At 36.2% G+C, this 17,149-nt stretch overlaps 2 protein-coding genes across 2 annotated transcripts; both read right to left on the minus strand.

The window, feature by feature from the left end:
* Nucleotides 1–424: 424 nt before the first annotated feature.
* LOC124215579 (odorant receptor 13a-like) lies at nucleotides 425–4,168 on the minus strand. The gene is made up of 7 exons (XM_046619131.2): nucleotides 4,131–4,168; nucleotides 3,457–3,901; nucleotides 2,488–2,773; nucleotides 2,280–2,379; nucleotides 1,264–1,374; nucleotides 1,013–1,168; nucleotides 425–896 (listed from the first exon to the last, which is right to left on the minus strand). The coding sequence occupies exons 1-7, from the start codon at nucleotides 4,155–4,157 to the stop codon at nucleotides 846–848; spliced, it is 1,176 nt and encodes a 391-aa protein (XP_046475087.1). The 5' UTR covers nucleotides 4,158–4,168; the 3' UTR covers nucleotides 425–845.
* A 4,740-nt stretch (nucleotides 4,169–8,908) lies between these two features.
* On the minus strand, nucleotides 8,909–14,378 carry LOC124215582 (odorant receptor 82a-like). The gene is made up of 7 exons (XM_046619139.1): nucleotides 14,358–14,378; nucleotides 11,213–11,660; nucleotides 9,932–10,220; nucleotides 9,745–9,844; nucleotides 9,540–9,650; nucleotides 9,311–9,466; nucleotides 8,909–9,234 (listed from the first exon to the last, which is right to left on the minus strand). The coding sequence occupies exons 1-7, from the start codon at nucleotides 14,361–14,363 to the stop codon at nucleotides 9,184–9,186; spliced, it is 1,161 nt and encodes a 386-aa protein (XP_046475095.1). The 5' UTR covers nucleotides 14,364–14,378; the 3' UTR covers nucleotides 8,909–9,183.
* Between the last annotated feature and the right edge of the window lie 2,771 nt (nucleotides 14,379–17,149).

Below are 17,149 nucleotides of genomic sequence, written 5' to 3' on the forward strand. Positions count from 1 at the left end.
GGACGAATTATTTATCTAGTCGGATTAAGGTAAACGCATCGATGAGTAACGTTTATTGAATGAATGCGTTTGAACTAAATCCACGATAACAAAAGGTCAATTAAAGAACTTGGTTTAATGTAGGAATTTAAAACGTAACACTGAGGGTTCAAACAGAGAAAACTTTCTGGGTTTCACAACAGAAAGAGGAAAGAAAAGAACGAACCGCGCAAGCGGTTGATGGAAATAGAATAAAATTGCATGATAAAAAAAATACATGAAATGGTCTAGAATGCTTGATATCTACGGGAAGAGGCCGCCGAGGACGTGACAATCTCACCGATTTGCGTTTTAAACATCCGTTTAGAAAGTCCTTTTATCGCGCACGTATAAACGAGGGGATAGGATCAGAAACATCAAAATTGCGTATAAGTACAGTTCTATTTATTTTTTTTCTCAGTATCTTCCATCTAACATGTAATTTATTTGAAGTTTCCTAATACAGACCTATAATTATCATTCACAAGATTCTGTGCGCGCATTATCAGTATTCTGTAAAATACTTCGTGATTTACTAATGAATTTTGCTAAAACGGATGTCCAGCTTTGTTGTAATAATAGTTTAAACATTGCGAGCACGTCTTGTAAACGAAATTTTGCGTCACAGCACCGCGTTAGATTCGAACTAGTGAGTCGTCCAAAGTGATCTTTCATCCGATTCTCAATTCGGTCTATCGTTAAAAAATTCTAGATATCGGTAATCATTGTTCAATAGATATTTCCTCGGTTCTATTGCGTTTCTCAAACCAAGCGTTATATCCTAAGCTGGAGTCACTTCGAATCGTGGGGTATACGCTCATTAGTGATCACAAAAGACTTCTCAACACCGAAAGGTAAGCCATGGAAGTTCTTAATATCTGTAAAAAAAGAAAAAAAAAAAATGTAATTCGTCCAAGAAATTACCATTTATATTTTCGATAGCATAATCTGCTGTAGATTATGCAACAGCTAAGAAGTAATCATGTAAACTCACAGCGGTAAAGTTCTTCATAGAAAATATGTAGAATTTTCCAGCCGTCAGTATGAGCGGCTGCTGAGCTCTTCCCATGCAAATGATGATCATTTTCTCATATTTCAGTGGCATCTCGTGCCAAGCACACTGAGTGAGGGCATGATGTACTTTCGTACTCTGAAAGTAGCGTTAAATTAAATCAAACTCGCCGATCGGCGTATATATGAATTGTTATTGTACCAAGTGTTTTTTCCAAGTATGGTTAGACTCACCTCTTCAATAAGGCTCTCGCCGATGAAACAGTAGACGTAGATCAAAAGCAAGACGCTGAGGACGTACAACGAGAAAGTAAGGAAGTGAGCTTTTTGTCCTGTTCCAGTATTCTGTGTAAAAAATATTTTTACAGGGTTTAAATTTTACTTCCGTCATATCTTGAAGCCGCAGATTTCAACACGAACACGTAACGCGTATGTGTCACTCCGCCAAATAAAATCATTTTTGCGGGGCGACCGCCGCGGAATTTTTTCGAACTTCGAAAATATATTCTCTACGGTGTAAAAAAAATTTTCCGAAAGCTTAGACGCTTATTATGCAGCCATTTTGATGTTGTGATTATTTGAATTTTTGAAGAAAAAAAAAATTTACCCACTTTTTTATTAAATTTTATGACGCAGAAAACTTTTTTATCAAAATTGAAAAGAAGATAGTTCTTTGTAGGAAAAATTCTCAGCTTTTCAATGGGAATGTTGATTTTTTGGCGTACGCAACAGAAGACCCTTCAAAATCCAATTAAAGTGAAAAAACTGATCTTTCTCACTGTGCGGCGCGTGTTGCTTCAAATTTTATATTTTTTCTAAAAGCTGAGAGTTTTTCCCATAAAATATGTCATTTTCACGATGTGCATATTTTCCGTTTTTTTTCAAAAAGAAAATAAAAATCAAAAATGGAATTCATCGAGAAATTTTAGATATTTTCAAAAAATCTGACAAAAAACGATGAAGATGGGTTTGAATAATTCTTTTGTATTTTTTGTATTTTTTTTTTCAAGAAGTACATCGAAAAACAAAAATTTTCAAAAAATAAACGTCCCGATAAGTCAAATTTTGAAAAAGTTGTAGCTATTTAAAAAAACAAGCCATTTTTTTCAAAAAATCACGACTTTCCTTTGGTTGGGTAAAAAAGAATTTGAAAAAATTCTGAAAAATGTTTTTCATAGGCTAGAAAAGGATAAAAAAAAAGAAACTTTGAAAAGTGGTCGATTTGGCGTGGAATGCCCCAGATACTTTACCGCCAAGACATTGTAAGTCAGGATGCAAATGAGAACCGTTCCTCCGATGAGTTGTACCAACAAGATGACGTTGTAGGACTCCTCCAAATCTTTCGCCATCCTGAATATCATTATTTGTAAAATATTTCTCGGACAATCTTTATCAGAGACAAATTGAATTTCCAAACTGAGTTGGTATTCCGTCGCGAATGGCGTTGAAAATACTCACCGTATCAGTCTGACGTGCTTCCGGACGCACTTTTCTATCGCTAGGCCGCATTCTTGATAATCAGTGCTCATGTTGCCGATGCGTTCCCCCAGGACTGCCAATTGGCCACAAACGTGAAGTATCAAGGTTACGATTAAACAATCGGGACCAGTGTGGCCAAAGGACGCGATGAAAACAAATGGAAGCTGAGCGGCGTACGTCAGTGCGTAAGAGTGAAGTTGCGACACGTCGTGAAACATCCGCATGTGATACGGCAAATTCCATTTCACGGTCTCGTTTCTATTCTCTGTGAAACAATTGTTATTCTAGATAACATGAACGGAAAGTAATTACACGTTTTATAAAACGTTTTCGAACCGAACGGTTTTTCAGAAGGTCCGAACAAATTCTGAACGGTAAGTTGAAATTTTTTTCATTGTCAGACTCCTATCAATAATAATACCACGAATAAACGGTAAACTAGAAAAGCATTTGAAAAATCGATCTCTTTCGTAGGATATCGTTGTTCTAATAAATATATGGCAAAATTCTAGTTATCTGTAATTATCTACCCAAAAATATCGAAATTAAACTCGGATAATTATCGTTGAAGAGTACGAATTACTACGAAAAATGATGATGTTTGACAATTTTTTACGACGAGTTTTACTCTTCGTTGCGTACTGATTGATCAGAAGTCGTTGCATCAAATTGCTGTAACGTTTGCAATAAACATCTCATGTCACCTCTGATACATTAGCACGAAAATATTGTCTTGAACATTTATGAATGAGGTTAACGAAGAGAATTATTTTTATAAGGAACTCTGGAAATTTAAAATTCAAGGTCAAGATTGATAAGATTTGAGGATTTCGATTTCACTTTACCGTTGAATTTTGTACTCTTGATAAAAAAAAAAAAAAAAGAAAATGTGGATCACGAGTATTTGTCGATCATGGATCGGTGAGAAATACATTTAACACAACTTACTCATGCCCGGTACACTAGCGAGTGGTGCCAAGTACGTAGTGATGGCGGTAGAAAGTACCATTGGGACTGCTGTTAGAAAAAATATCCTGGACTGTTTGTAGTAAGCTAAGAATACTTTTCTTTCTTCGCAACTTTCATAATTTTCCTCGTGAAAGTCCTCGCGCACCGTAACGATCACTTCTTTGAGTTGTCGACAGTTCAAACGTAGTAACATTACTTGGAACACAATTGTTGTGAACGTAATGTTTTGCGTGAGATTCGCAACGATATGCTCGAACGTGTTGGTGGATTGGAAAAGATCCGCGTATTCCAAAGCCAACTGGATTGCCATATAACCGAAACTCAGGGTAAATCTTAGGTTGTTTGGATCGCTAGGCCAGATCCCTAGTAGCGTTAAGATTCTGTTGTTCCAGTCAAGGACTTGAACAGCTTTTGCTATCCCCACCTAGAAATGGATGAAAAGAAAACAGTAATCTCCGAAAGATTCACGACAGGAGGAAATTGTGTCCGTTAAGATTGACCAAAACTTTTTCAGATACTTCAAATTTTATGCAACCGTATACAAGATTCTGGAAGAAATTGGAAGTTCATCCACAGTACACATCAATGGAACGTTTTGATCGAATCTTTCACGATTCACGTATAATTTCAAAGTTCTAATAATCGGTTTTAACCTGATTCATCGAGGTAGCTGGATTCATGATGTACGGTCCAAGACTCACAATAAACTGATGAAGGGAGTGCCTTCTGCTCCGTAGTAAACATTGGCAATGCTCTGATTGGCCGGCGTGAGCCAATCACAATGGAAAGTTTTAATCGATACGGTATTTTCAAATTAATGGACATATTACAGATGCTTACGATACCTCGACCATCCATTAAACTGCCAGTGTGCATACTTATTACCATGGTCTGTTTGACCATCCGTTGTGATCAACGTATAATTAATTCACGGCTAAAAAAACTGGTACGCGTTTTTGCATTTGCCTTTACACTCGTATCTTGATATTCCAGGGAGAAAAACTTTTGTCGAATTGGTTTAAGAACACCATTGAAGAATATCAAAAATCTTATAGTCTCAAAGATAACTCGAAGAGCTTGCATACTTTAGATGCAAGAGATCCAACAGTAAGCACGTAATAATTCAATTGGATATTGCCAAATGTATTTTCAAGTCCATACGAGTTCCTTAAAGTTCTACTGCAAACAACTGAAGATTGCATGAATTTTTCTCGAACGGAGAAAAACAAAGACTACATCCATACGGGAAGCGATAAATTTGAAAAAAATGTGGATGATTTTCAATTATCAATAAGAATAAGTTTCTGATTTTGAACCAAATCGTATGAAATTATACGCGGAATCACACGAAATACTGACCAATCAAAAACGGACACCCCTTGCATCAAGATTCGCGTGCGTTTTGGAATTAGTTGTTATTGTAGTAACAATGTCCTGTGGATCACTGGTGAGGTATCGACGATGCCAATTATCAAGTTCTGTACCGTGTTCAAATCTGAGATGTCAAATCGAACAAACAATCTCTCTGAATTGTAACGGTGTGGTTGCCGATTGTAATCTCAAAGATCTCTTGTTGTCAGTGTGTCGCGTTTACCAAACCCCCGATGATCACTGGTAAGGTTGTATTAACGATAGGGAGCGGCTGGGTATAATTCGGTTCTAGTACAAGAGAACTTGACCATCGGTACCAATTAAATTGCAATAAAATAATACGATACGATAACGAGAGGACATCAGAAGGTATACCAGCCTTTAAAGATCGCTAAGTAAGGCATGGTTCTCGTTCTTCCTTGAATCAGTTGGTCAATATTATTAGTGTTGCGTTAACACGATCTAAAAGCCAAGAGTTGACGAGGAATAGTGCAGTTAAAGATTTGCCAAGAAGTACCCCGAACTTACCAACAAAGTTTCATTAAAACTGCTGAATGCCCAGGTATAAATCTAGGTGTTCAAGAAGGTTTTTAAGGATTAGAAATTGAGAGACTCGGTAAGTCTCGCACCAAGGATATTGAGAAAAGAAGGAGATGAATAAAAAAAATTACACGTGAGCTGATGCAGTCTCTTTACCACGAAGAGAAGCCCTTCCCTTTCTCGATTAACTGCAACATCCCAGAGTCTTATATAAAATGTGAGTCTCGTCTGGCTTTGAGATTAGATAGATAACATACGCTCGAAAGTTGTACGACTATAAAGATAACACAGAGAGGCACCGTTCTGTATTATAGAACGGTAAGAAGTTTACGGAGACAGGAACCAAAACGCACGTCGATCCTTCCTATATTTGATCGATAACGTGGTCATGCGGTCGCCGATCATGCCGATCAAGGCAACCGGGGTATGACTTTTATGACATTAGAGCGGAATATAATTAGGGTATTTGAATGAGAGGGAACGACCCCAACTATTCTTCTCTATCTCTCTCTCTCTCTCTTGCCTCAAGACTTGGGATCAGATTGAGGCATAAATAAACATTATTTATATTCATCTATTTCTTTTGTAACGGTGTCAGCACGGTGCACAGAGGGTGCCATAATTTTATGGGTATGCATATGATTGAAATTTGTAAATAATTCGTCAGCTGCGTGATACGTGATACGAATGAACGGACGGGAAGAAAATTACAGCCTGTGTTGAATATTTTTTAAAAGTAAGAAATTATCATTAATCGCTCAACATAATTCACATGAGTTTTCATCTGCGATGCATAAATCTCGCGGTGTAAAAATATTTTAACAACGATGCTTCCATTTTCAGGTTATGAAGTTCTACACTGTTGAAATAATCGTGATAATCAATAATAAAGCATTGGAACGTGCTCTGAAACGTGCGTATAAAAAATTTATGATTTATGTTTTATACGAAAGAAAATTTGGCAATAAGATAAGCTTATTTTAGCGAAAAAAATATATACTAAGCAGTAAGGATTTTTATTTCAGTGTTTTTTTTTTTTTTTTTTTTGCAAGGATATTGTTGCTGGTACTTACTCGAAAATACATTGTCATTTTTTTGGTTTCTAAATTGCAGAGTAAATTTTTGTTCGTGGTTCCCACTTTCGTTGCCTGAGGGTCTACATTTTTTGCTGGAATATGATGAGAACAACTGGAATTTAATTTGCAATACCCTGTGAAACTCGCGAATTCTCTAAAATACTCTGAAAAATTTCACCGAATTCAGACTTCACAGAATCTCAATGGAACTTTGCAGAGCAACGGTGAATTCAAAGAGTTAAAAAGAAAATCGTTATTTTTCTAAAGCATTTATTGCGTTATAATATTGTTCATAAAATAAGCAGTCCGCGTCTGATCCAATAAGTTTTGGTTCCGAAGCTCAAATTAAGTAGAAGAAACACTTGAAATGCGCGTGCGAAATAAATTTCAAAAGAATTTCCAAGCGTATTGTATTGCATTTTATGAACGTTTTGCACAATCTCGATATTTCAATTTGCAAAATAATGTGTCACGAGTCACGTGTATAAAACGACGTCGACATCCGGCGCTTGTCGCACGATGGGTCGAATTGTTTTTACCACCCTTGATAGCAGTAATTTCATACGCAATAGTGCGTTACCTCAAATTGGATATCTTGCACCTCGATTCGGCATGTTGGAATTATCAACCGATACGGAATGTGAAGCAACCGAATGACGGAAAGTTTGCTCGACTTTACTTTCGAATTAATGAACAAATTCGTTATGAGCATGATACCTTCGCCGCGTATTAGGGTGCATAGTAAATTGCTAAATTACGTCGAGGTACCACCCTTGATCATATGGTAAAATAATATCCATAGGAGTATGATGATCGATCGCCACTTGCTGTCTTGCTGCTACGAGCATTTATCTCTACATGAATGTTTTTGATTTCGTATCTAGATTTTCTTCACCTTAATATCCTCAGCTGTGTCAGTCTGGTATTTGTAGAAAAAAAATCCATTATAGAAATTTCATAAGGGTGCAAAATTTAAAGAAACATGAATTTGATTTCCTATGTGCCTATATTAATGACAATCATTTCATGTGAGAAAAAATTCTACGTAAAACCATCTAAGACAGGTATCTACGTATTACGAATCTCTCGTTCTTTAACTGAAAATTCTGCAGTTGGTCGACTATTGACTTCGCAACAAAAACTCAAACGAGGTATTCATAAAAAATTTAATTTCGGTGACGATGTGTCGTGACAATTTAAAAAGACTGACATTATCACATCCTCGATGCTCTCTGTCTCTAGATATTAGGTGCATTCCAAATTATTTCATACCTATTCTTGATATTACGCGATTTTGTTTCATTTTCTTCAACCGCTTGCGCGGCTGGTCTTCTTTTATCTTTTCTCTTACAGAACAAAATAATTTTAATAATAATGAAGGAGAAAAATATTATCCATACATTGTATACTTGAAACCTTCTCATTGGCCTAACTTCCGTAAAAATGAAAGGAACCAATCAGGAAGTGCGATATAAACAAGAACTAGAACAGTTTAACAAAAAATCTTCTGAATAGAGCAGTTCATAAAAAATCTCTTAACAAGATAGTTCGAAATCATCTCTTGAACGAAAAAGTTCTTCTTCAACTTTCGATCAGAGTAGTTGACGGAAATTCCAAGATCTTGACGAATTGAAAACTCTAAACAAATTCCGTGCTTCGAATAGCATTGGGTAATATTATTTTTCCATAATAATTATCTAATACGATTGAATAGTATTATTTTCATAACGACATTCAGACGTTATAGTTTCAATTTAGTCAAAACTGAGTTTGGCTTAATAATTGCGTTTAATTGTAACTCAATTTAATTAACAACCTTTCAACGTGCGTAGATCTACCTGGCAAATCTATTAACTATCTCCGTATCCATTTTAATATATTCACCGGCGCCCGTTTGGCATTGGTAAAATATCCTTCTTTCTCTTGAAAACACTTTCACAAAAATCTTGAGCTGCCGTAACTAAAGCAATCGTACATAAATAGTGTTAATTCATATCATAAACGGTCATCGTCGAGCACGCAGATCCGCCCACAGCCCGAATAATCAAAATCGACTGAAGGTAAGCGACAACTTTTATTTCACAAGCTCATCTGCTCTCGATACGAGCTAAAGAGGAAAACTCCGCATTCATCCAAAGTAAACCGTGTCCAAGAACTGTGTCTTAGTACGACCCTCAAGTTATTATGGCGAGTTGGTTTTGTCTTAAATAAATAATAGTTGGTGTCAATCCAGCCCGTAACAAAATCTTCCTCGTGTTAATCGAATGGGAAAACTTCGAGATCCAAGAGCGACCATTTAAAATTTGATGATTCTATTCTTGGTACATGCAACAAGTTTTTCAGTGACGGGGAAAAATGTTGCTACTAAACGGAACACCCTCATACAGAGTAGGTATTATGACAAAGAACACACGATTGTCAAGATTTAATTGTAGTGTAATTTATGGTACTGCGGAAGATGTCAATACATCGCTTGTCAAGTTACATATTGTGACGAATCATTTGGTTTCATTACATCGAATCAATATCGCTTGTAATTAAAATAAGATACAGTATAGTGACATAAGCGAGTGATCCTTATTACTGGCATACTCTCCGTGCTCGATCCCAATGAAAGTTCCACTTCCAACGGAACGCGATCAAACGAGTTCATGCGTCAAGTGTTGAAGACAAATTCAAACGTGAACTGGTTATTCTCTGATTCATTGAAGAAACTCGCTCACGCTAGGGCTCGGAGCAATGATAAATATGCCATTGATGTCTTGACTATCTGCAAGGCATTCGTCACGTTGACAATCATGGGTTACATGTGGAACATCATGTGCTTGAATATACAATCCACTTACTTCGGCAAAGTTTGCTGAAGAGAAGACAAAAAACTTCCCGACGGTGAGATGAAGTGGCTTTTGAGCTCTGGCCATGACTAAGATCAAGTCTCTCGCCTGGGATGGCGGCATCTCGTACCAACCACAATGATAAACGGCATCGGAAACGCGTTCGCTCTAGAAATGAATTCCTTGTTACCGACATTTATTCAATTCAGATTTCTTTCGATGAAAGCTCAAGTAGCCTCACCTCAATTATCAAAAATTCGCCGACGAAGCAATAACCGTACAAATCAACCAGTACCGAAGCCTCGAAGAAAACAAAAGTTGCCAAAGCGGTCTTTTGATTGCTTTCGGAATTCTGCAGAAAAAATGAGATCCCGTCGTCATTTGCCACGTACTTAAAAAAATTACTTCTCGTTTGAAGTAAAAAACAACCAGCGCCTTCAACTTACCATAATCACGTTGAATCCAGCGATAGCTATCATTATGGAAGAGCATAACACTTGAGTTAAAAAAACAAAGCTGAACGAGGTGTCGATTTCCTTTGCCATCCTGAAATTTTTGCCTCATGATCATACAGTCACGATCGACCATAACCACCTCCTTTACTCGAATAATAATGGAATCATCCCAACTTACCACATCAAACGTACATGCCGCATCATTATCTTTCGAATTCGACGATCGTGGTCATTTTCCATGTCCTTTTTCAGATTCATTATTTTGTCTGATAAAACCGATAGTTCCCCGCATATGTGCATGATCAGACACACAAGCAACGCGTGGGTTCCCACGAATCCAATAAATATCTGGCATGATGCCCCTACTTGATACACATACGCGAAAGCGTACATGTAGACTTCCGTTCTTTCAAAAGAAAAATAATTACGAAACGGTAACAGCAGGGATGTAGAACCGTTTCTATTCCCTGAAAGAGAGACATTCTTTACCTTTGAATGTGCATATTTCTTGATCGGAATCGATATCTTAGAAATTTTTTTCTCGCGGTGGTTAGCTGGCAAAAATGGACGGTTTTATTAATTTTATTCCTGATTTGTCGTACATTAGGTACTTATCAAATTATTGTATTCGTAAGCTACGAAGATCTGTCTAAATATACAAATTTAGAAAATGCTGGGATTATCAACAAAAACTTAGATATAAATGGTTAATTACAAATCGTAACAAAATGGTTGAAACTCTAAAAGATTAGTCCGATTTCACCCTGCAGTGGTTTAGTCCATTCACAAAACCATTTTCCGAAAAGTCACTGAATCAGATTTTCTTTTCGCCCAGTAGTCACATTCAATATTGCCATTTGTGGATAATAATAATAATCAATATCGGTGCAATGTTGTAAAATTAAACGTTTTATGTGCCAGCATCGCAAAGAAAAGAATTCCAGGAAAATTGTAAGAAATAGTTTTCTGATTGCAATAAGTCATTGTGCGGTGAAATTGAATGTGAAATTGAACGAATTTACTAGCTTTTCAAACGTTTAGAAGCGGTTTGAAATACAGTTTCGAGATTTATATTTCTTTTCAATCAACCCATTACGTCTTATTTCGGAATTATCGAAGAGATCTTCTCAAGTCACTAAGATAATAATTTGATTAACACTCAATCTACGACACTCTTGTAACAATATCGGTGAAGGTATCGATTTTAGCCACCCCGCTTCCTCAACACTGATTTCAATTGTTCAGTTGTATTTTCAAACAACAATAATATGTACATCAATGTTGAAAAAGTGCAATATCTCGGGGATACCGAGTGTCCACATCAAATGCTCATCAGATAACGAAATATTTTCGAATGATGTGATTTATAAAATTCATCAAATCACTCCGTGCAGCTAGTTTTGTCCGGAATGAAACAATAAATTATTATTTTCCCTTGAGCGCGGCAAGGTAATCTTACCTGAAAATGCCATTGTCGGAAGTGGTCTGACGTACCAAGCAACAACCCCGAAACCGATCACATATGCCAAAATTTTGACAAACGTTTTTGCCTTCGAATTGCACGATTCGTATATTTTTTGCTCGCTTGGAGTTAAGCGAGTCTTGTTATTTTCACAGTCTTCGCTCATCGCATCGATCATCTCACTCAATATTCGATTTTTGTGAAAAACCAGTAGCTTTATGACAACCATCGTGCAAACAATGGCGTCAGCCAACATGTCCGTAACTTCTTGAAGGTCGTCCATGTGACTTACAAAGTATGCCCACTGCATAGCCACGTGAATAAACATGTAAGCGAGACTGAGAATAAACCGAAAGTTAGTTTTACTCTTCGGCCATATGCCGACCATGGTCAAGAGGCGCTCGGTAACGGCTCGCAAATCGGTTGCTTCTGTGAATTCATGCCCCTGTTGGAAAAAGGTGGTGGAAGTGACGGTAATATCTACACACGATCGACGTTAGAAATAATTTTCAAAGCGGTGTCAAATTTTTCAAACGTCGAAACTTTCAACCACAATTAACAAATTTCTCAAGTTTTGTACTTCGGATAAGGTTGAGCAGTTCATTTCAACTTGACTGATCTGCACTTGAGTCTGAGCATCTTGAATCAGTCCTATCAATAGATTTGCGTAAAATGAAAGACAGATTAATATCTTGGATTTTAACAGTTGCTTTGTTAACACAAATTCAACCACCAAAAATCAAAACTTTCCATCACCCTAATCAACAATCAAATCTACCCGCTCGTACTCATTATTAGTTTTATCGCGAGGCAATTGCACATTGAGTATTTATCAAGTTAATTTACAGTAAAACATGAATTATATATTTCCGAATGGTATGGCAATTACGACGCAGAAGTGCGAATAACAACCGAGTGAAATTCTAAAGGATTCTAATTTTTTCCAGACATACCAAGAAAATCTGACATATTCAAACAAAAAAAAACGTTCAAGTCCCAAAGATATAAATGAAGTTCCACTGTATTTTTCATAAGCCACGATAATTGCCGTGAGAATAATAAAAACAATTAATACAATAATTACGAACAACAGCTTGGATATCTATCTTTTGCATCCAATCCATTCAAAATGACAACAAATCTCATTCGTTTATTGAATTTCACTCAACGATGACTCAATGAATGAATTTGTTCAAAATAACATTTTTTACACACTTACCAAATCGAATTTTTTTTTCATTCAATATCGTTAATGCCATACGATTCGTCAGCTTAATTCAACAGGGGAAGATCACTGGTTGCCACCTTTGGATAATTTTCGACAGGGTGCAGATACAGTCGATATGACAATTGTCGTTTGTGCCCAATGTAAGCACGATGATTTCGTGCTGGCACCGAAGTCAAAACATCAATACGATAAGTTAGCTATGGTCAGTAACATTGTTTCGTGCGTGTCAGTTGACGCTGATGTAAATATTTATCGTGTTAAGAGTGCGACAAATTACACTCGGTCACTGCAAACAGGTGAGTAACATCGTGTTTGGAAATGGAAAACAATATATTATGTGATTGTGTATCGGTTGAAGCAAAAAGTTCGCACCAGAAAACATGGTGGTTTTTTTTTTCGACAGCCCCGCTTTTTCCAGTAGTAGCCACAAAAATGTCACCGGTTGTAGCCACCCACTTTTTCATCACTTCAAGGGACGTATTTGTCTAAAAAACTGTTTAATATCGTTATTTATGTTAACATAACCTCCATGAGGGTATCGGGGAGATTATCTCGATGTATGTATATATGTATGTATGTATGTACGGGAGCTGAACCTCAACCGGGGGGAGGGAGGGGAGAACAATTTTGTAAAATTTTTGTTCATGCTGTTTTTTGAATAACCTGAATTCTAAAAAATGAAGTTGGCCAATTGTCCGCATGTAATTGTAAAAAAATTTAAACCGTCAGAAGAACGAAAAAAAAAATTCATTCGATTTGGCGACTTTAAATTCACTTTAACGGCTTCATTAAATAAAGCACGGTATTGAAAAATCACTTCACACGTTCTTAAGCCTCGTGCGATTGCAGGCGCTGACACGCATGCCGGCTATTACACCTGCAAACATTGCGAAACCGATGTGGAAGATGAATAATTTAATTTCCATTTATTTGCCATTTTCATATTCCTACATTTTCTTTTTTTTTTTTGTCTGACGGCTTGATCGCTACTTCTTGTTATTATTTTTTGCAACTGAAAGCTTTGAAAATGAATAAAATTTCCTTTTCTTGAAATTGAGTGGAGTTTCATTTCATATTTTTTACATTTTTAGGATATTTTCCAGGGGTGGCCACAACGGGTGAAAAAATTTTCAATGGTCTAAAATGACTACTTGACAAAAATTTAAATAACTATTTTGTTTTTGGAAAAATCAAGTATCTTCTTTTACCAGAAGTTACCTAAGGTCTCTAGCTTTCCATTGATATATATGTATATATATATGGTCAAAATTTATGGCTGAAAAGGCAAACTATGGCCACAACCGGTGATCTTCCCCTAGTAAACGATTGACTGAGCCATCTCAAAATAAACGCGGCGACCGTCAAATTGCACACATTACAAAATACCAAAGTTTCCTTCCAAAAAAAGCAGTAGGCTATACGCTGAATATATAAATATTTTTGCTGATATTACGTGCCCATAGGGTAATGATTTGATAAACGACGTTCTTTATTTCACAAGAAATTAAGCAACTGATGTGCAGACTCGATTATTTCTTCACAATACTTTAGGGTCTTTTGCGCAAGATGGTTAAAAACCGTAATTGATTAAGCGTATTGCGATTCAGTCGAAAAAAAGAACGAGTTAAACTTCACCGAGTACATGTTGATACTTCGTGATCATTTGATAATTAAAAACTACACATCAGAAAAATTTAAATACACAAAGACCGTGTATATTTTCACAGACACCTGATATTTAAATGATTTTTTTTTTATGTGGAACAAACTAGATATTATTTACATACTCTTTTATGTAATGCGTATAATAAAGAAATGAATAATTTTTATGTTCTATTTTTTATTCACGGCGAAATAATGAGACTATTTTCAACTAATAATCGTGTGTTGAAAAAGTGAAACTCGATCCCTCACCAGCATGGTAGAGTCGATTTGTCGCAGTCGAAGGTTCTTGATGAACTGCAAGTTGAAACGTTGCGAAACCGAGAACAGTTGTCTCTCTCTATTCTGATTGGCGATTGGCACAGAAAGCAACCCAATCATAGAGCACACGAAGACAATCCGATTCGTCTTTTTTCGAATTCATGAGGACATTAAACCCTCCATATCATACGTAGCGTCACACACATGGGCACCGTCTTTATGTGACTGTAGTTCGAGCGAAATTATTTTTAAAAACAAATCATCTGCACTTCTTTGAGAACATTCAATGAAACTACCCTCTATATTTTAACATCACTAAATACTAGGTACAAATTTTTCTATAGAATGATTTTAATGTTTTGGATTCGCGATAGGGTTCAATTCAAATATAATGTCGAATTCAAAGATTCTTAGAACAGATACCTTCAGTTTTGTTGGGGAGAATATTCAAAGTTCACGAATTAATTTAGTTTGAGTTTTTTGCTTGAGGGGCTAGTTGACATTTTGATTTTAAAACGTGACGGTGGACTGATTTTTTGTCAATTGCAGAATTTGATAGATAGAAAGAAATTTGAAAGACAGGAGTTTTGAACCTCGCTGATTGGTTAATTTTCATCATTAGTCAGGTATTCGGGTTTGTGGATTTTTGGGATTGGCCAAGATTGCAAATGTAGGATTTTTTACAGCGTAAAGTTTCATGGAAGCGATACGTGAGCAGAAATAATAGAGGAAAAATATCTTGAAGGTCAACTACGACTGGTACAAATAAGATCGGTAACAAACAATGAATCATTAAACGCACAATACTCTTAGCTTTTGAAAAATTTTTGTTGTTTTTCGTAAATTTTTTGTAAAAATCTAGTGCTTGAAACTTCACTTTTTTCGTACTCCCCAGTAAACATTCTTGACACATTTGTGTGACTGTGACATCATACTGTGACATCACTATAGTACATTTCAACTTTCGTGCGACTTCTTTGCAGCACTGGCAGTTCACTGGTCTCTTAACCCTTTCGGTCACAGAAGGCCCTTTTTTCTTTCCTTATTTTGGTCATTTTTTTTTTTTTTTTATATTCCATACAAAATCCTGAATTTTTTGCATTTTCAGGTAAAAAAATACTTAAACTTTGGAATGATTAGGAGTTTTTTTCTGAATCCATAACTGTTTATAGTTGTTATAAATGAACATATGTACAAAAAGAAACGTTACCGCGTTACAAATAAATTGACGAATGTTTTGTTTGAAACTCGGTGACGTTTTTTATACTTCCTCATGTCCATTTTTCCATCGAAGAACTAAAAATATCTATTTACACCAAGTACCACCAGGTATCGTTATCTACAGGTAAGGTCATTGAGGTTGGAAGAGGAGGTGAGTCTATAGACTTAAAGTGGCCATATTCCGTTACCTGCCTGTGTTTTATTTAGTGGAAATAATAATTTTTTTTTTTAGTTTTTCTTGCATCAAGGAATACTGGATACAGGACGAAAATGTTTTTAGCGCCCAAACTATTCATAGCGGAGGATCCGCTATTTACGATTTTCGTCCTGTATCCAGTATTCCTTGATGCAAGAAAAACTAGAAAAAAAAATCCATGAAGCCTTTTTTTCAGAATGCCACTATCTACAACACATATAAAATACAGACGATTTCACTGAAACTCAATTCCCACAAGATTATTGCGGGATTCTTTGATAATAAACGCACACGAAAAATGCTTGGAATTCATCGGTTGACAAACAGAGATCTCATAATGCCCGTTAGATTTAAAAAATTGAATGCAAAGGAGCAGTTTTCACCTTCCTTAGGAGTACGTCTAGATAGTATTGGGGGTTGCATATATTCTCCGCCTAAAATCGCACAGTCTCAAAATAAATATTCATATAAATCTCGTTCGAGAAATCTGTCTAGAACAATATTGACAATACGGCCCGTTTTCACCCTATTTTAGGGATTATTTTTAGTTTCATGAAAATGCTGACATCAGATTCGCATTCAGTGTCGAAAAATACATAGGTAACTTGTAATTGCACTTCCGGGTCAAGAAAAAAAACAAACTGAATTGCGCGACTGAAAGGGTTATCATACTAGCGTTATAGTTCTTCTGGAACATTGTAACATCACTTGACATGCATAAATCTATACCGATTGTAGCTATAAAAATATAACACAGATATCACGGCGTTATGTAATTAAGGGACCACAATTGATACGTGAAATTGACGTCACGCACTGTCTTTCGGCTTTACACGAGTTCGATGTAACCATTGCGTAAAGCACAGACCGCAGTGTTATGCATCCAGAAGTGTACAATTTTCAAATACAATTGACGTCACACAGTACTGTCACTATACTTTTGACATTTCGATGTTTGTACAATATAATGGATATGTTAATCAGATGTATTACTGACACGATACAACAGGTGTACAAACTCTAGATTTATCGAGTCTTCATGTCGGGGAACGTTGGGCATGAAGTAATAATAAAGCTCCGTGCACTTCTAAACAATTTCCCTGTAACTACTATAAAACTTTTTGTTATTCCTATGATTTTATTAGGAAGTTTATTTGATATTGGAGAACTTTATTTGTTGGCTGGGTTGCATACTTCTTCTAAGAAACCTTTTATTTTATGAAAACCTACTTTTCAAATTTTTACCAATTCCAAATATCGTCAGTGCAGATAAGTCACTGCGGTATTCAGTCGGGTTGTGCCTAATTAATATCGTGCTCAGATCAGCTTTCAAATTTTTTCATGTCTAATAACGCCGGTGTTCAAT

Source organism: Neodiprion pinetum, chromosome 3, assembly GCF_021155775.2.
Source record: "Neodiprion pinetum isolate iyNeoPine1 chromosome 3, iyNeoPine1.2, whole genome shotgun sequence".
Taxonomy (NCBI): Eukaryota; Metazoa; Arthropoda; class Insecta; order Hymenoptera; family Diprionidae; genus Neodiprion; species Neodiprion pinetum.